The sequence below is a fragment of the Podarcis cretensis genome (genome assembly GCF_951804945.1).
Source record: "Podarcis cretensis genome assembly, chromosome: 13".
Taxonomy (NCBI): Eukaryota; Metazoa; Chordata; class Lepidosauria; order Squamata; family Lacertidae; genus Podarcis; species Podarcis cretensis.
This window is the reverse complement of record NC_137182.1, coordinates 51,703,795-51,723,175: the sequence shown is the minus strand read 5'-3', so window position 1 is coordinate 51,723,175 and position 19,381 is coordinate 51,703,795. Positions and strand designations below refer to the sequence as shown.

General features: G+C 52.1%; 1 protein-coding gene across 2 annotated transcripts in view; it reads left to right on the top strand.

The window, feature by feature from the left end:
* Window positions 1-19,381, top strand: part of PER1 (period circadian regulator 1) — a 38,018-nt gene extending 18,637 nt beyond the window's left edge. For both annotated transcript variants that reach the window (XM_079951734.1, XM_079951735.1), the window contains exons 6-23: window positions 105-306; window positions 657-708; window positions 2,316-2,458; window positions 3,383-3,461; window positions 3,854-3,960; window positions 4,122-4,275; window positions 4,704-4,812; window positions 4,946-5,077; window positions 5,660-5,768; window positions 6,069-6,225; window positions 7,422-7,549; window positions 8,083-8,286; window positions 10,750-11,004; window positions 11,125-11,861; window positions 13,180-13,357; window positions 14,222-14,414; window positions 14,804-14,954; window positions 15,587-19,381. In XM_079951734.1, the coding sequence (XP_079807860.1) occupies window positions 105-306; window positions 657-708; window positions 2,316-2,458; window positions 3,383-3,461; window positions 3,854-3,960; window positions 4,122-4,275; window positions 4,704-4,812; window positions 4,946-5,077; window positions 5,660-5,768; window positions 6,069-6,225; window positions 7,422-7,549; window positions 8,083-8,286; window positions 10,750-11,004; window positions 11,125-11,861; window positions 13,180-13,357; window positions 14,222-14,414; window positions 14,804-14,954; window positions 15,587-15,853 (3,357 nt within the window). In that variant the 3' untranslated portion in view covers window positions 15,854-19,381. The remainder of the gene's footprint in view (window positions 1-104; window positions 307-656; window positions 709-2,315; window positions 2,459-3,382; window positions 3,462-3,853; window positions 3,961-4,121; window positions 4,276-4,703; window positions 4,813-4,945; window positions 5,078-5,659; window positions 5,769-6,068; window positions 6,226-7,421; window positions 7,550-8,082; window positions 8,287-10,749; window positions 11,005-11,124; window positions 11,862-13,179; window positions 13,358-14,221; window positions 14,415-14,803; window positions 14,955-15,586) is intronic.

The window sequence follows — 19,381 nt, the reverse complement described above, 5'->3', positions numbered from 1 at the left end:
CTATTGTGGCAACAATGCCTTCACCTCCTCTTTGAGTGGAGAGACCACACCCATAAAACAGCTGCCATTCCCCAACCTTAACCCTGCTGCTTTTGCTCTCAAAGGACACATTCTCGGTGGCTGTCTCTTTCACCACGGGGAAGATCGTCTACATCTCAGATCAGGCATCCTTCATCCTGCGCTGCAAGAAGGATGTCTTCAAGGGGGCCAAGTTTGCAGAGTTCCTGGCACCGCAAGATGTCAGCATCTTCTATGGGTCCACAGCGCCATACCACTTGCCCTCCTGGAGCGCCTGCACCTCTGCCAGTAAGTGTTCTGGCTGGCTGGGGCTGATGGGATTTGTAGTCCAGAACACCCAGAGGGCCCCTGATTGGCACAGGCAGCTTTAGAGAACTGGGCTAATCCGAAGTGGCAGGGGTGTTTGTTTTTTATAGTTCCTCCCACCCCACCCCCCCAAATGGTACCTTTACGCCCTTTGTGGTGGCTGAGAAATCCTCTTGCATCTGGCCTCAGGTTTTAAAAAGAAGCTTGCTGGTTTCTGAAGCAGCTAAGAACTTGGCTCATGTAAGGAACTGAGCAAAGGGCCAGATTCCAGCTTGCTGCAGTTCTTAGCTAATCCTTCATCTGCCCCTTTCTCCCTCCTTCCCTCTTTGCAGCTGCAGCTGCTATGGATTACACCAAAGAGAAATCAGTCTTTTGTCGTATCAGGTGAGTTTTGTCTTCATCAGATTTTGAGGGAGGGGAAGGGAGCTGGGCTAAGTGGAAGGAATGGTGGAGAACGATTCCAGGAAGCGGTTCCTAAATGAGGGTCCCTGGCATCTGTATGGGCTGTTTAGCAGGAGACTCCATCCTGAAATGATCCTGACTGATCCTTGTAGGCCAAAGTCCTTGCTGTCTTTTCCCGCAGGGCAAACAGTTTCTAGTTTGAGCAGTATTGCCTTCTTAAAGTCCCCATTGAAAGTGTAGGCAATCTGGGTCCTGAGGTGTATGCAAATTGGCAGAGGTTGCTTGTACAAGCACAGAAATCTGATGTGGCAACATACCAACTTTAAGTGTGCCCAAAAGAACCAGGACCTGTGCCTCTTGTGCTTTGAAGATCGCAGCATTTGAATTTTGCAAAGACAGAGAGAGAACACTGCCCGCCCCCCGGTCATTTTCATCCCCAGGCTTTCTTGAGGGGTGAGGGGACAGAAAGGTTGGCTTTTTAAAATCTCACCAAATAGGAGAGCAAGAGAACAGTGCCTTTTCCAGCCGTGTGGAGCAAGGCTCAGGGCTCCCATTTCATCCTCTATGTGTGTCTGTGTTTTTACCCTCCACCCCAAGTGGTGGTCTCCCTACAATTTGACGTGTGTGAATCACGTGGCTGGCCTCACATGTCGTCCGTGTCTCCTTGCTTAGCCTGAAGAATGACTGTGTTCCTTGGCAGGTTTCAACTCATTTAATGTGCTCGTGGGTTGGTATCCCCCTTTCAAAGGGAGAAAGATGCAGTTTGCTTTGTATTTGGGGGGCGGGGAGAGAATTTTGCATCTACCCACTCCAGTTCCTTGCTCCGCACACGCTTTCAGAGTTAGACCCAAACCAGTGAGCCACAAGCAAGGAGTGTGTTGGGTAGCAGGAAAACAGAAGTGGAAAGCTCGTGTCTCTGTATTTATTTGTATGTATATGCCAATATGTTTTGATAGCAACACCTTTTAAAATGTCTGGATGGCTAGCTTTGTGTTGTGCTGGGTTCAGTGCATTCTGGGACCGGAGTGCCAAGCAGGATTATAGGGTGGCCCCAACAGCCACTTCTCTATATCTTTTTAAACCTTTTCCTCTTGATAGTACTACTTTATTACTTGCTAAGCCATCTCGAGCATCAATTTGGTCAAGGGGCAACCTAGAAATTTAAACAGTGCTGGTCAGTTTTCAGCTGCATATGGGCTTTGCAGGGCAGCCTTGGGCAAGCCCTTTTCCCTGCCTATGTTTTCCCACCTGTGAAACGGCTTTGCCATTGCCACTGCAAGGGGGCTATGGGTTTTACTGGATGCTTAAACTTTTCCAGGGGAAAAAAACCGATTTAGAAAATAATGTGCAGAAAGAAGATGCCCCACCTGAGGAGAGAGAGAAAAAATCCCTCCTCTAGTCAGCTGGTGAGAGAAGGGGGGACCCCCCTCCCCCAGGTGTGACATGGGTGACAGGTGGGCAGGAGGGACATGGTGGCACCTGCAAGGTTCCCCACCTCTGGCCCCCTCACGGCTGCTGCTGTTCTGCTCCCTCCTGGTCGTCCTGGTCTCCTCTGGCCTCTGGTCTTATTGCAGGCATTTGTTTCTCAGCGGAGGCTACGAGAGTGGTCGCGGGCTGCGCTACTACCCCTTCAGGCTCACGCCTTACTTGACCAAAGTGCAGGACTCGGACAGCGCCGAGGGACAGCCCTGCTGCCTGCTCATTGCCGAGCGCATCCACTCGGGCTACGAAGGTAAGGGGGTGTCCAGGCGGGAGAGAGCAGGGCCTGCAGGCAGCCTCTGCAGCGCCCGTGCCATGCCTCTGTGCCCCATTTCATTTTGCCCCATTTTGCTGGTGGTGTTAGGAATCCATCCCACAAATTAAGTTGCACCATGCGCTACCATGTCTGGCCACACGATGGCAGCAGAGGTTGGGCTGAAGGTGCTTGGGAAGCAGGGACCCTCTTAGCGTCCAGTCACATGGGCCTTCCTTGTGCTTTTCCTCCACGCTGGGAATGAGCATCTCTCGCCTGCTGCTTAAACTCTCAGCATCCTGAGCAAAATTTAGTTTAACCCCCTTGAACACCTGTTTGTGTGCATACAATGGCACACAAGTTTTGTTTGCATGCATGTTTTAAATCCTGCTCCCCCCCAGTTTGGGCAGGAGAACTGTATGCTTAAATCCAGATCTTCCCCAGCTGTGTGAAGAAGTGGGCTGGAGAGTAAAATAGGGCATGTAGCCGTGCGAAAGGCCTGGCTGCTCTGTTCAATGTGAAACATAGAGAAAGCCAAACAAGCTTCTTCCTAGGATTGCATGGGCGTGCAGGTCCAGTTTTCTCCTCTTCTCAAACAGTGCATATGCTCTTGTTATCATCAAGACCAGGACAGCGGGAGAAAAGCAATTGTGTTGTGCATGCAAAATGCCAAGCTTCCGTTAGCCTGCCCGTGACCTAGAAGGTTGCATGTCAGTTTCCCCCCTGAAGCCACTTAAATTGTTTAGAAAAGCCAGGATTCCCGAGATATGCAGCACACTTTCCATGGAGCGTGGAAATGCAAAAGTGGAGAAATTCATTTTGGAATTTAAAAGAGGCAGGTTTTGCGTACCCATAGGACAGGGAATGCCACTCATCTTCCAAACAGCTCATCTGAATTATTCTATGCTCTTTTTTTTTTTCAAGCTCCCAGAATCCCTCCTGATAAGAGAATCTTCACTACTAGACATACCCCCAGCTGCTTATTTCAGGATGTGGATGAGCGGTAAGGAACTGGGATTTAAAAAATGGAGATGGGATGGTATTCTGCGGAGGGGTGTGTGGGGAGGAAGACGAGTCCCTGGAAAGCGGTGCCAGGCTTTCCCTCCTGTGAGTGAGACTTGTCCTCTGTGAGTATGTGCCTGCAGTGCTGATCAGGGACCCGAAACTTCCATCACCTGGGTGGGTGGGGCCTTCACAGGCCAGGAGGAGGAGGATTTGACTTGGCTGTCCATCTCGTCAGCTTAGCCATGCACTCTGCACCTTTGGTTTTATTTTTCTCTGGGGTTACAAGAACTGTACCAGTTCTTCAGAGTTGGACGGTGCCTACAACCTCTGCAATGTTCAGCCTTTTCCCACTGACCCCTCATGACCCCTCCTTGCTTTCTTTGTTTTCAGAGCTGCCCCTCTTCTAGGCTACCTCCCCCAGGACCTCATTGGGTCCCCTGTCCTCTTCTACCTGCACCCAGAGGACCGTCCTCTCATGCTGGCGATACACAAGAAGAGTGAGTACCAAAAGAAAGGAGAGAACGGCAGGGGGAGAAGTTTCAAGCCAATTGAAGCTTTCAGATCCAATTAAAAGTGTCTGTGTGTGGTGTTTTGCTAGCCTTTAGGGGGCTGTGGTTGCTCTCCCGCCTCTCATCCTCCTCCCCTCCTTCCTTCCCAGTTCTCCAGTACGGAGGCCAGCCCTTTGACCACTCACCCATCCGCTTCTGCGCCCGCAATGGGGAATATGTCACCATTGACACCAGCTGGTCCAGCTTCGTCAACCCCTGGAGCCGCAAAGTCTCTTTCATCATGGGCAGGCATAAAGTGCGGACGTAAGTAGCCAGAGCTCTCAGCCTGTTTGGATGGGGTGGGCAGGGTCTGTTTGCTTATTTCTCTGTTCATTTTCATATATTAAAAAAAATAGCAGAGGCTTAATCATTTCAGGAGAAATGAGAGGAGGAGGAGTAGTAGTGGGGTGCAGTTGACCGAAATGGGGGAGACTCCGCTGGCGACAGGACCACGGGAAAGGGGACGAAGGCAGAAGGCGCCGCAGGGGAACCTCCAGTGGGGAGGAGTGGGAAGCAGAGGGATGGCTCTGGAAGAGGCGATGGCTTGTAATCAGAGGATAAGACAGGAAAAGAGGCGGATTCTGGGGAGGAGGGAAATGGCCTTGTGGGATGGCTGAGAGCTGGAAGCTCCCACCTCTTGAGGGAAGCACACATCCCACTAACTCTGTTCTTGCTTCTCATGCTCTCTCCAGGGGCCCCCTCAACGAGGACGTCTTCACAGCCCCCAAAGCTCAGAAGGTGAAGCCAGTGGAGCTGGACATCCAGGAGCTCTCAGAGCAGATCCACCGACTCCTGCTGCAGGTAAAGAGCTCCCTCTTCTTACTCCACTTGCCCTCTCCTTCCTTCCTTCCTTCCTTCCTTCCTTCCTTCCTTCTGAGCTCCGCCTCCTCTTCCTCTCATATTCCAACCCTCCTCTCTTTCCTCTGCTCTGCAGCCCGTCCACAGCAATGGCTCCATGGGCCTCTGCAGCATGGGCAGCAACGCTTCCCACGAGCAGTTCCTGAGCATCGCCTCCTCCAGCGACAGCAACGGCATCCCCAATGAGGAGGCACAAGCTGTTCGGCCGGTGAGTTTAGAAATGCATTTTGATTTTTGGGGTGGAGTGTCCACTGATAGGGGTGTCTTAAGATTCATGCAGTGGGTGTTGGGTCTTTGCTTCCATTTCCACACCCACCTGGCAAATCTCCCACCTGTAAAATGGGCATCTTCATAATGGCTTACCCGGTGGCAGATTTTTGCATATCCCCTCAGAGAGTTTGAAAGTCTCACAGAAAGAGAAATCTACTTTTTAGGCCAGTGTTTCTCAGCCTTAAAAAACCCACGCTGCCTTTTAGCTAATGTAGAGATCCCACACACCCCTTCAAACCTGGCTCTCTTTCAAATGGATTGAAATCCTTTGGCTTTTTACTGGGTGAGGTTGCAGTTTGGGCATGCGCTTCTGGCTGCTGAGAAACACTGCTCTAGGTCAGACTTCCGCAGCCTGGTGCCCTCCAGGTACTTTGGACATCAGCTGGGGCTGATGAGCGCTAGCATCCAAAACACTGGGAGGGCATCAGGTTGGGGAAAGCTGCTCTAGAAAGGGTTCTGTAGAGGCTTCTCCCTTGGAGAGGAGAGCTTGGGGCTGACTCTGCTTCCCTCTTGATCCCAGATGACCTTCCAGGAGATCTGCAAGGATGTGCATATGGTGAAGAACCAGGGCCAGCAGGTCTTCATTGAATCCCGAGTCAAGCCCCAGCCTGCCAAGCATTCCCAGCCAGGTGAGATGGTTGACTGGCCCCTGCCCCTTCTTCCTGCTCATCGTTCCCACCTTGAGGCCTGCTGACCTCACTTGGCCTCATTGTTGTGGATTTGGCCAAAGGACTTTCGAGGTTTCTTCCCTCTGTCTTGGCCCATTTCTAGTGGGGGTGTGTGTGTGTGTGAATTGAGGGAGGGACGGTTTCCATTGGCAGGGCCTCTCAGAGCTGGGACAAGCATGTTCTGCTGTGGCCTGGGAAGAAAGTTTGCTCTCCTTCTGTGGGTTGTGACCTTCTCTGTGTGTCTCCCCCATCCCTTTCTAGCTCTCAAAGCACCAGTCAGCTGCAACAGGCAGCCTCTGGAGACCCTGAGGGACTTGGAGAGGAGGCCAACAAAGGCAGCCACCTCTGAGGAATCAGGCAGGAAGGAGCCTTCCAACTATTCATACCAGCAGATCAACTGCCTGGATGGCATCATAAGGTGAGCGAGGTCTGCTGGGGAGCCACAACCATGAAAGAGCAATGTACAAGGCAGCGAATGTTCCCAGAACTAAGGACTTTTACATGAGTTCGCTTATTTCCTCCTACCTCTCTGTTTATTTTCCTTTTATCTGTGTGCATTTTTATTTTTTAGATTGTGAGCCTGGGATCTGGGATTGTGAACAGGGATCTGTAGGGTGCTTTGTGAACCTTAGTGGCTGAAGAGCATGATAAAAAAATCCTAAAAAGCAAATGAAATGGAAATAGCTGAGCCCTTCAGAGTCGGTTCAGCACTAGAACGGGAATGCTTTTCCTGGGAGGAATATTTTGCTCTTTGGTTATTTAAGAAAAGGCAACACTGCTTCTTAGACTGCAGCCTCAACTCCACTTACCTGAGAGTAAGCCCCATTGAATTTAGCAGGTCTTACTTCTGAATAGGGACGCAGGTGGCGCTGTGGGTTAAAGCCTCAGCGCCTAGGACTTGCCGATCGAAAGGTCGGCGGTTCGAATCCCTGCAGCGGGGTGCGCTCCCGCTGCTCGGTCCCAGCGCCTGCCAACCTAGCAGTTCGAAAGCACATCCAGGTGCAAGTAGATAAATAGGGACCGCTTACCAGCGGGAAGGTAAACGGCGTTTCCGTGTGCGGCTCTGGCTCGCCAGAGCAGCGATGTCACGCTGGCCACGTGACCCGGAAGTGTCTCCGGACAGCGCTGGCCCCTGGCCTCTTAAGTGAGATGGGCGCACAACCCCAGAGTCTGTCAAGACTGGCCCGTACGGGCAGGGGTACCTTTACCTTTACCTTTACTTCTGAATAGACATGACTAGGAAGATTGCACTGCATTGGCTTGAGACGCAGAGTAGGTGAAATGATGTTACGGATTTCTCCCCTCATTGGTGCTCATGTAGAAACATGCAACCTTCAGGATTTCATAGAACTCGTCACAGATTCATTTTTTAAGTGCTATCTGTTTAAGTGTTCTCTGAAGCTCTAAAGCTTCCTTACTTTGTGTCTCCTCCTGTAGTTTGAGACCAACAAAGCACCGTGTTTTCAGATCGCCACTCCTGGTGGTGTGGAGTTAGGCATGGAGTCCTTTCCTGAGTTTTCTTTTCCAGCCCCCCTAGTAATAATTACAATACTGATAATAGGTTTTTCATCTCTGTTAATCTTTGTTTTCTGCCTTTCTCTTCTCCCTCAACAGGTATCTTGAGAGTTGCAACATTCCAAGCCGCGTGAAGCGAAAATGCGGCTCTTCCTCTTACACCACGTCCTCGAATTCCGATGACGACAAGCAGAAGGCAGGCGAGGAGCTGGTCTCTCTAAGCAAAGGTGATTCTCCCCTCCTTTCCTTTCCTCTACTTAGGTATTAATCATCCCCCTTCCCCTGTTTTCCTGAGGTATCAGTTTCCATCCTGCTTGCCAAGTGTACAGGTTGATGCCCCTCCTCCTCCTGTACCAAGTTCATGTTTGTATGGAATCATGGATGCTGTGTGAGGTGCAGGGGGCGGAGGGGTGTGTGTGTGTGTTTTTTGTCTCTGTGTGTGTCTGTGTGTGTGTGTGTGTGTGTGTGTAGCAATTGCAGGGTCTGCAGGTCTGTCCTCCAGGAAGCTTGAAACTTCCCATCCCCCTTGTTGGATTCTGGCCTTGGTGTTCCAGATCCCTCGTGATCTCTTTTTTCCCCCTCTCTCCGTTCGTGGCGAGACCCCAGCCGAGCTGATGAGCCCTTCGGCATCTTGACGTCCTCTTGTGGTCGTGCCGGTCGGCAATCTTGGACCCCCCCGGCCCCCTCCCTCCCTCCCTGCCCCCTTGCTCCCTGCTGCCGCCCCACCGCCATGCTAACCCACCGTTGTCTCTTTGAACAGATGCGCCGGAGGAAATACTGCCGACCCCGGAGAGCCAGCCCAAGAGCCTAGAGGAGCCTGGGACGGCAGCAGCTGCTGTGGTGGGAGGCCCACTCACTCCGCTGGCCTTGCCTAGCAAAGCCGAGAGCGTGGTCTCTGTGACCAGTCAGTGTAGCTTCAGCAGTACCATCGTCCACGTGGGAGACAAGAAGCCCCCCGAGTCGGGTATGGGAGGTGGACACCATGTTTTTCTTGGGGGGGGGCGGTGCGGGGTTGCTGGGGGGCGGGGGGCTGGAACTGGAGGTGTGCTGTTCCTTTGCTTACAGCTTGACTCTGCTTATGCGGGGCTGGCAAGCAGGTTCGAAGGAGGGTTGTCTTCACATGGTGCATAGTAGGCTATTGGGGTCGCTCTGGCAGCCATTTTGCAAATGCAGCTGTGTAAAATGCAGCCTAGACCCCATGTGTTAAAAAAAGCAGGACCACGACCCCGCTTCTTCCTCTTCTTCTTCCTCTGCTTCGGAGCTTCTGGCCAGGGATCTTCTGGCCAGTCGGCAGCAACGATGAGAGGGCTTGATTAGCTGGCCTGGTGCAGATTCGAAACAGGAAGGCTAACCTTCCATTTAGAGCTACAGAGTTGGCAGCTGGATTGCAAAATGAAGCAACGAGTGCCTTCTTCTGCTGACTTTTGCTGGCCACAAACTTGATGGTGCTGGTGCTGGTTCTTGCCTTCCTCTGCTTTAGTCGGCTGCTCTTTCTTCTTTTTCTGCAGCCAGCCTTCATTTTTGCTTGCGCAGGAGCCTGCAACATTACCAGGAGAGCAGCAGAAAGGCTTTATTTGGGTGACCCAAAGGGCCATCTGCCTTGGAAGCCCAAGCCCTCAGGCTCAATCTCCAGTGGCTTATCCAAGTAGAGTTGAGAAAGAGCACTTCCAGTCAGTGTGGACAGTACAAAGCTAGCTGGACCCAGTGGTCTGACTCGGTAGAAGGCAGCCTCTTAACACTCCTAAATTTAGATTTCTGCTGTTGCAAGCAGACACCATTTGGCAAGACCACCTCTGGAGAAATCCCAGGCTCCTTTCACTTCTGTAGTTTGGTGCCCATCTTGTCAGGCACCTCACACCCCACTGCTGTCTCTCCTGTCAGTCTTGGGCAAGATTGCTTGTTCTTTGCGCATGGGGGGCAGCTGAAGAGAGAGGCAGGCAAGGCCTTTGCAAGTTTCATCTAAGCTAGCCTCAGGAAGGGAGAGCATTCCCTCCCCACTCTCCAAACATGTCTCTTTCTAGTAGGGTTCAGGCAGTTTCCTTGCCAGCTTTCCTGCAAAATTTGCAGCTTGTGCTTGGCATTGTCACTGCACATATCCCTCCACGCTTTTTGCTCACATCTGACCCACCAGTTCCCTCACATCATTGTAGTGGTCCAGTCTGCTTTTTTACCTTGCACGACACGTGAGGGTCAGGTCAGGCAGGAAGGGGCCACTCCATGAGACCTCAGGTTTCACTCCCCTGTGGAAGGGGGGTAACATTACCCAGGACGGTGCACCCCTCCTTCTGAGGCCAGTTGATTCCTTTTCACCAGCTGGGATAGCTCAGTCGGTGGAGCATGAGATTCTTGATCTCATGGTCGTGGGTATGAGCCCCACATTGGGCAAAAAGATATTGCAAGAAGGCTGCTCCAGAACCTCGTGGCCCCTTCCAAATCATGATTCTACTAATTCAATCAACATCTGGGCTTTCTGACATAATCCCCAGGAGGAGCATGTCTTGCAGGGATCTTTTCATGGGATCTCTAGAAACTGTCCCTGGATGAGCATTTCAGAGGCAAATGCTTTCACCTCCTAAACAGCAAGGCGGCAATTCATTCCTGGAAACGGCACAAGAATCTTGGAATAGGAAATGCAGGGCTGTCAGGCAGAACCCCTGTTTATGAGGCCATCTTGTGTTCAGTGCATCCAAGCTTCCACGTTATACAGGACTCTCCTGCAGGCATAAATGTTCAAACTGTGTGTGTATGTGTGTGTATATTATAGTAATATTTCTGTGCATGATTCAACATGTGCTTCTGTGTGGATAGATATCTAGGTAGATGTTGCCCGCTTCAGCTGGTGTTCAGCTGGCAAACCTTTATGGTGTTTAAACCAAGGAAGGTTTAAGTAGGGACAGTGTCTTAACCATCCTTTCTCCTCCCTTGATGTATTTTTCTCCAACTTGTCAAATTCTCTATAGAAATATTAGTCGCCCTACTTCCCCAAAAAACCAGCGCAAAAGTTGCAGCTTTTCTCCCCCTGCTTAACCTGTGTAGAAGCCACAGAGAGTGGCTGGCAGCTGGATTTGTAGCCCTCTTACATCAAAGAAGATTCTAACCTCCTTTTCCCACAATTTATTTCCTTAATATGTGGCAAATTCATATGAGAGCTTAGCTCAGCTGGGGCCGAGCTTTTTGTTGCAGATTAAAATGGAAAGGCAGAGGGACTTATTCCCAGCATGGCCTGGGATGATGGTAGAAAAAGATGACTCATGTCTGTTAGTGTGTGTGTTTGGAGGGGTTGATCTAAAGAAATGGGAGATATAAATAATGAGAACGCATAAATACAGAGATGTGCTGGGGAAAAGAAAAACCTCACACGGGGAGAAGGCAGTTGTGATGGGCTAACCTGGTTCTCCCCCCTTTTTTTTTTGTTCTCCTCTTGCAGATATCGTGATGATGGAGGAGGCAGCGCCCAGCGCGACCCCCCCTGCCCCCGCGCCCAGCGTCACCCCTGACCGGGAGGCGCAGTACCGCAAAGTGGGGCTGACTAAGGAAGTTCTGTCCATCCACACCCAGAAGGAGGAGCAGGCCTTCCTCACCCACTTCAAGGACCTCAGCCAGCTGCACGTCTTCAACTCGCACTCGGGGCTGAGCTGGCAGGAGCTGCGCCAGGCGGGGCCCCATGCCAACGAGCAGCGAGGTAAGCCTGGCGGGCAAGACCGGGAGGAGGAGGAGGTGGAGGAGGAAGCGGTAGAAAGGGGGAAAGAAGAAAGAGAAAGGGGGTCCCTCGTCCTCACCCTGCCTTTTCCTTGTTCCGCAGGGCACAAAGGTCCCCGCCAAGCGTCCCGAGGCCCAGGCTGCCGCGGTCGGAGCCGGAAGTCAAAAGCCAAGCGCGTCAAGCAGAACAGGCTGGCAGAGAGCACCAGCTCCCCGCAAAGCTCCGTCTCCCCTCCCCAGCTGCCCTGCGCCCCCAACTCCTCCTCCTGGCCCCCCTCTGGCAACTCCCAAGCCAGCCTTTCCGCCATGCCGTACCCGGCTGTCATGCCCACCTACCCCATCCCCGTCTTCCCCCCGCGGCCGGCCGCGCCCCCGGTCACTGAGCCCTCCCAGAGCACCCTGGCTGCCCCCCAGTTCCCCACCCCGCTGGTCACCCCCATGATGGCGCTCGTGCTGCCCAACTACGTCTTCCCCCAGATGCACGGCCCCATGCCCCCGCAGCCCTACTTCGCCGCGCCCCCTGTGTTCCCCTTCGCTCCTCAGCCAGGGAGCATGCCCATCGTCGTCCCCGAGACGGGCACGCAGGCCCCGTCACGCTCCTCCACCCCGCACTCGCTGAGTCAGCCCGAGCGGGCCGAGTCGCCTCTCTTTGAGTCGCGCTGCAGCTCCCCGCTGCAGCTCAACTTGCTGCAGATGGAGGAGATGCCCAAGCTCTGCGACCGTCAGGAGGCCGCTGGTGGAAACCAAACAGGGCCAGCTGGGGCCACCACCGACTGGGCCGTGGTGACAGCCGGGCAGAGCCTGGCGAAGGAACTCAGCACTCAGAAAGAAGCGTGCATGGTGAGTCCCAAGGGACGGGGGGCTGGCTTTCTCCCCTGGGGCACTGTCAGGCCCTCTGGAAGGGCAAACGACCCAACATTTATTGGTTTATAATTTATGTTATTTCACTTACATTCCACCTTTCCTCTAAGGAGCTCAAGGTGTGACTCACATAACTCTCCCCCTTTCATCTTCACAATTACCCTGTGAGGCAGGCTAGGCTTAGAGGCGGTGACACTGACTCCAAGGTCACCCAGCGAGCTTTATGGAGAAGTGGGGATTTGAACCCTGGTCTCCCAGGTCTTATTCCGACACTGCGCCACACTGGCTCTTCACACCACAAAATCCAGGTGTTGCATCATCTTTCCACTTGAGAGAACTGGGGAAACTGCTGGGGTTGGGATTTTTTGAGAGAGAATGTCAGAGGGAGTCTTCAGATGAAGGAGCAGAGGTTCCTCTCCCCCAAAGCATTGAAATCTGAGAGCCCTGGAATGCATTCAATAAGAATAACAAACTTTCTGCTTGCAACTGAGGTCATGGCATGGCCACAAATTCCTGGATCTCTCCTGCCCTTTCCACCATGGCTGGGGGGGCTCATTCCTTCCCCTTCTTCCCTACCCATCAGGGGGCTTCCCACACAGACTGGAAGATCAGAGGGGCAGCTTGGTTCCTCTGGGGAATCTCCAAGCAGAAGGCCCCGGGTTCAACCCACAGCAGCATCTCCAGCTCAGGCTGGGAACGTTTCCTGCCTGAAGAACCTGGAGAGCTGCTGCCGGTCAGTGTAGTCGGTACTGAGTTAAATGGATGAATGGGTTGATTGGATAAGGCAGCCTCCTTTCTTTCCAACCCCATTGCTTACATTTTGAATTAGATATGTATGGGGGCTTCCTGCCAACCTAGCAATTCAAAAGCACATCAAAATGCAAGTAGATAAATAGGTACCACTCCGGCGGGAAGGTAAATGGCATTTCCGTGCGCTGCTCTGGTTCGCCAGAAGCGGCTTAGTCATGCTGGCCCCGTGACCCGGAAGCTGCACGCCGGCTCCCTCGGCCAATAAAGCGAGATGAGCGCCACAACCCCAGAGTCGGCCATGACTGGACCTAATGGTCAGGAGTCCTTTTACCTTTACCTATGTATGGGGGCACCAACATGTTTTAAGTGCTTAGGGCCTCTAAAAGTTTTAATCCGGCTGTGCTGTGCTCTCTCTCTCTCTCTCTCCTGTGGTGGCTAATGGAGCAGTGAGGTTGGAAAGGGCGTGAGAGCTGTTGAGACAGGGACCTTTCTGCTTTGGGCCTCTGACCTAACCCTCCTGCTCCCCTGCCTCTTCCGCCCCTTGCAGGCAGAAGCGCACGACTCCTCCAACAACGATGCGCTCTCCAGCTCCAGCGACCTCCTGGACCTGCTCCTGCAGGAGGACTCTCGCTCCGGCACGGGGTCGGCTGCCTCCGGGAGTGGCTCGGCCTCCGGCTCCATGGGATCCGGCTCCAACAGAGGCAGCACCTCCGCCAGCGGCACCAGTAAGTCTTACTCCTCCGTCATGTGGTGTGGGTCTCATGGAGTGAGGCTTTCTCTTTGAACTGGCTCAGTATTGTCTCCAGCAAGATTTCCCAAATTGGGGTCTCCTGCTGTTGTTGGACTACAACTCCCATAATCCCTAGCTAGTAGGACCAGTGGTCAGGGATGATGACGCTTGTAGTCCTAAACAGCTGGCTTGGAAAACGGTTTACACAACACCTGGCAGCGGTGGGTGGCTCTGTAGGGTTTCAGGTGGGGTATTACCTGGAGATACCATTTAACCCAGGATCCCCTGCACACCAGGCACATGCTCTGACGCTGAGCTACGCCACAAGCAGGATGAGCATAGTGGCCTCCTCGCACTTGTGATCCCCAGAGAGTGGTATTTGGAGGCACGCTTGCCTCTGATCACGGTAGTTCGTCCTCTCTCACTACCTCACCACCAGGAGGAATCAAAGAACATCCCTCTAACCATTGGTCTGTCTAGCTGACTGCTGCTTCCACTGACCAATGGCTGTCCAGGGTTTCAGGCAGGGAGTCTCTTCCAGCCCTGGAGATGGCAGGGGTTGAACTTGGGACATTTTGCAAGTAGAGCAGACACTGAGCGCCAGCCCTTCAGTGCTGGTGGATGGGAGAAGCAGGGCTGTTGAGCTGAGCATGAAGGCAGCAGGTTCTCTGGGTCCCTGCACTTGTCCTCAAAGGAAAAAAATGGTGCCTCCCCCACCTTGCACGGCGATATTCTTAGCACGTCCCAAATGTGAGGGTTTGAGAGCTCCCGAGTGGCATGGCGGCCCGATTGGTCACATGTGCTGATGCTCCTTTTGGGGTTCCTGATTGTGTCTTGACGGGCTCCTCTTCTTTCCCAGCGAGCAGCAAGAGCAGCGGCACCAGCAAGTATTTTGGAAGCATCGACTCCTCCGAGAACGACCTGCGGGGCAAGAAGCGGGCGGAGGTGGAGGACAACGAGCACTTCATCAAGTACGTCCTGCAGGATCCCATCTGGCTGCTGATGGCCAACACCGACGACAAGGTCATGATGACCTACCAGCTCCCTGCCAGGTGAGGAGGCTGAGATGCTCCCAGGCAGATCCCCTTTCCCATCTCACCATGGAGGTTGCCAGGCTGCGACTGCCTCTGGTGGGCACATCCCTTCCAGGCCTTGTGCTGCTTGTTCTCTCTTGACCCAGAATCCCTTCACCCCAGCAGAGGCGGGTACGCAGTGGGGCAGGGTTGTTGCCAGTGCCAATGAAAGAGAGCTGGCTTTTGTTTTCATGGGTAGTTTAATACCTGAAGCATGGGAGGAGAGACTTAAAGCTTTGAGGGGGAGATTTTAGCTCGCTCTGTCTCATTCTGGCCTCATAGCCAGGAGGATTTGGGCTCCATTTCCCTCCCTCTCGCTGCCCACTGTGCCTCTTTCCTGACCCATTTGTCCGCTTGCCCTTTGCCAGGGACCTGGAAACTGTTCTGAAGGAGGACAGGGAAAAGTTGAAACAGATGCAGAAGCGGCAGCCCCGATTCACCGAGGAGCAGAAGAAGGAGCTGGCCGAAGTTCACTCCTGGGTCCAGAAGGGGAACTTGCCCAAGGCTATCAACATCATGGTAAGGAGTGTGACGGGCGGTGTGTTTGGAGTAAACAGAGAACAGTGCAGAAACCAGAACGGTGTCTGTGTGCCGTTTAGCGAGCATGGGTGCTTTTCTGTAGGCAGGAGAGTTCTCAAACTTTGTGTGTGCATCTCATGATGAGATTGAATGGTTCTGTTCCTACAGCAGCCTAGATTCCTCATACAGTGGTGCCCCACAAGACGAATGCCTTGCAAGACGGAAAACCCGCTAGACGAAAGGGTTTTCCGTTTTGGAGGTGCTTCGCAAAACGAATTTCCTATGGGCTTGCTTCACAAGACGAAAATGTCTTGCGAGTTCCTGCGGGTTTTTTCCCCCTTCCCCCCCCCTTTTTCTAAGCCGCTTATCCGCTAAGCCGTCAATGGGCTTGCTTCGCAAGACAAAAAAACCGCTAGACGAAGAGAATCGCGGAACGGATTAATTTCATCTTGCGAGGCACCACTGTAATTGTGTCCATAACAGTTGACAGCCTCGGCAACCCGTAAGGGAACGTCTGCTGGGCAGTGAGAACAAGTCTCTAGACTTTGCGTGTGAGATGAGGGGGCTCTCCCAGATCATCGAATGTTGGCCAGCTGCTCACCGTCTTCCTTTTCCCTCTCTTTGAACCCCAGGCTTGCATGGACTGCGGGAGCAACCCTTCCTCCAAAGTGGCCCCTCTCTACGACGTCGAGATTCAAGACATGGACTTGAACGGTATGTTGGAGCCCATGGAGGAGGGCAGCAGCGCGGGGCAGGTGTGCCTGCCCTCCTTGCCCCCCGAAATGGCCATGGACGAAGAGGAGGCTGGGGCAGAGAGAGGACAGCAGCAGCAGGAGCAGCAACAACAACAGCAGCAGCCGCCAACTCCAGCCGTGGAAGTGGTGCAGGACTCAGGCTGAGCTGGCAAGCCGCAGACTCCTTTCTCCCCCAAATCGGGAGCCGCTCCTACTTGCCCTGAGCAGGGTGCTGCTGGGCAGCAGGGCTCAGAGGCAGGTGCTGGCCACAGGCCCTTGTAGGATCTGCTGCTGCAGCCCCACTTCCCTGGCAACAGGGAGAGGAAGCTCACATTGTGGGTGTTTTCGGGACCGTGGGACGGCTGCGTGGCCCACAGGAGAGGACGCTGCAGGACTCTGAGCCCAGGCACCAGCTGCTTCAGGTGTGGAAGCGCCGCCTGGCCTGGCCTACTTCCAGGGACGTCCCTCTGGACCTTTACCTGCTGGACCAGCCGCCCCCAATCCTTGCTGCCTTACTAAGGATTTGGACACAGACAGACAGCTCACAACGTTGGGCCTGGGAGGGACCGGGTTTTTATGTATTTATTTTTGCAGAACTGTCTGTTGGTGTTGTTAAGTGTTTCTTTTTTTACTGATCTGCTGCTGTGCTCTTGAAGGGGCCTTCGTGCAGTACCAATGATAATAATAATAAAAAAAAAAAATGAGAAAAGGAAAGAGAAAGAGGTTGGTGGCCTGCAGAGAATTATCGTTGACGCAAACCCTGTGCCCCACATTCAGTTGCCTCCTTGTTGGGATCTGGCCAGAAAGGGGAGGTTTCTTCAGAATACCCTTCAAGAGCTCCCCTCAGCAAAAGCCCAGGGTGGAAGCAGCAGAGAGGGCCCTAAAATGTCACCACCATCTTCCCACTGCCGCTGCCGAACTGCCAACGCCCCTCTCCTGCTGATGCCTCTTTGCCAAGGTCATCTCCTATATTCGCACAGCTCAGTTTTGTCAACTGGAAGAAATAAATGGGCCAAAGAGCGTTGCGCTACACATATACCCCAACCCCCTCTTTTTGCCTGATCTTTGGCAGCCTTGCGACCCAGGGGGGACATAAAGAGCACACCCCTTCTTTCTTGTGTTTCCAAAGAGACCCTGGATCTACCTGTGCAGAGAGTCCTCCTCCGGCCTCCCCTTCCTTCTCCACATCCTATTTATTGAACTATTTATATATCCTGCTCCTGTTTCCAGAGTAAAACAGGGAAGGTCCGGGGATTTTCTGTGGCCTGTCCCATGGACAGGTGAGGAAATTGGAGGAAACTAGCAAGCCATTTTGGGTTGTGCTTCTGGATGGAAAACCGGCCTGTTTTGGGGGTTTTGTTTTTTGTTTTTTTGGAGCGCGGGGACAACACTTGATTCTCCCATTCGAGCCCCCTCCCATTTATTTTCTTGCTTTCAGTTCCTAATGTGCTTCAGCTGTCCTGTGTCACGCTGGCCATATTGCATTTCAGAGGCAGGGCGAGAGCCCTTAACAGAAGTTCCACCTTTGGCACACGATTCCACGGTTCCATGCTGCTCGCATCCATGTCTGAAGCAAAAAAATAATAATAATGAAGCAATTTTCAGTTTCCTTGTCTGCCTTTTTGAACCAGCCAATGACTTTGAATGAATTGTGCACATGGCAATGCCTTGCTAAGGTTTCCAGGTTTCCAAAGAGAGGAAGGGTCTCGCCCCCAAACTTAGTGCTTGGTGACAAAAACACCCTACCCTTTTTATTAATTGGAGGGCAGCAAGCCAAGACAGCCTTAACAGGGACCCCGGCAAGAGTGTTGGGTTGTGCCTCTCCTTGACAATCCCACAAATGGGTGGGAATTGTCATTTGATTTTAATTGCTGCTAGTTACATGAAAAGAGAGTCTCTGTCTTCAACCGCACCCCCCCTTCCATGCCCCAGCCCAGGAAACTGTATTTTTCCATGTATAAGACTAGCTTTCCCTGAAAAAATAATGTCAAAAATTTGGGGGCGTCTTATACATGGATACATCTCCCATTTTCTTAAATCGGAGTCCCCCCAAATAGGGGGCGTCTTATACATGGGGGCGTCTTATAGAGGGGAAAATACGGTAATTGGATTCTTCTTAGGGTAGCCAGAGTGACTTTTAAGTTGCAATCCTCTATTTACATATGTAGGATTTAATGCTACTGAGCTCATTGGGGTTTATTTCTCAGTAGACGTGTGCTGTAAACTAAGCTATTGTACCAGCAAGTATTCCACACCAGCAGTCCTTTCAGAAATCCTCTAAAAAGACAATTATTCTCTTTCCCACCTCGACCTTAATGAATGTTACTGTGTGTTTTAGGATCACTCAGGGTGGAACTGGAAAAGTGATTATCTTTGCCCCAAAGGGACCAACAATAATGCTCCTTTGTTGGCTTTGAAGAGCAAACCACATTGCCCCTTTCTGCTATTTGCCCAACAAGTGTTGGCTTTGCAGCTTCTGGGCTGTGTGAATCTCTGGAGGTGACCTGTGTGCTGGATTTCCAGAGACGGGGGTAACCCTTACGAGTCACCTGTGACCCTGAGTCAGAACAGCTTGCCTGAATCCGCTTGCAATATCTCTTTGGTCGTAAAATCCTCCTGGTTCTGTGCATCTTTGGACACCCGAAAGCAATTTGTGTGGTTCATGATGGGTGAATGCTATGAGCCATTTTGCAGAAGGCAAAGACAGCCTTTTCTTACTGCAAGAGAAAATGGCATTTCCAGAAAGCCAATGTCTGTAAATGCAACACACACAACCAAAAGTGGCTATTGTTTTCTACCATTGTTTTCTACCACCATTTTCTGGTGTTGCTGAGCTTTCAGAGGTTAGCAGAACGTGTCCTTTTGCTTTCCACAAAATCTCTTCAGTGTGAATAACTTGGTAAGACCAGGCGGATACCAGTTAGTGCCTTGCAAAGGGCTGGGAGTGGGCCTGTGACTCCGACTGCATTGGCCTTTGGACATTTCATCCCCTGAGATGTGAACTTCTCCCTTTAAAGCTCTTCAAAATACAAAACTGGTTGGAAGTGCACCAATTATGGAAGTATTTTAATCACATCGCCTTTTCGAGGTTGCAGACATTTCCTTGAACGACGAACACTTATTTGCCGCTTGTATCTGATTTTCCCTTCTGCAAATCTCCTTTTGACCAAGCCAAAAGGAGGGAGCCTCAAAATCTCCAAACTTTCCTTGCTTAGAATTAACTATTTCCCCCACAACTGCCAGAGAGAAGAAACCTCTTTTGCTCAGTGCGTTTCTTTGTTGCATGGTCAATGGGAAACCCTCCTAAATCTGGGGATTCGTTAGCTTTAATATTTACCCCCCCCTTTTTGTGGGGAAGGGGTATATTGGATAATGCTGCTAAGAGAATATTGTTTTTAAAGCTTTCTCTTTTGGAATGGGACCTCCTCATTAATATTTCCTACTCTCTGGAGAACTGGGAGAATTCTACCCCAGGGAGATTCTGGCTTTGAACACTATGAACTGTACATTATCAAGGGGAAGGGCATTTTGCACAAAGCTGTGATGCGGGTGGGGACGGGGACATAAAAGTATCAGCTCCTCTGTCCCCTTACTGCGACCCCCAAAGAACAACGGCATATCTCTACCATTGGTTTGTGGTGCAATATCTGTGAATCTTGAGTCTGTACCCAAATAAAGACACTTGTTTTTTCA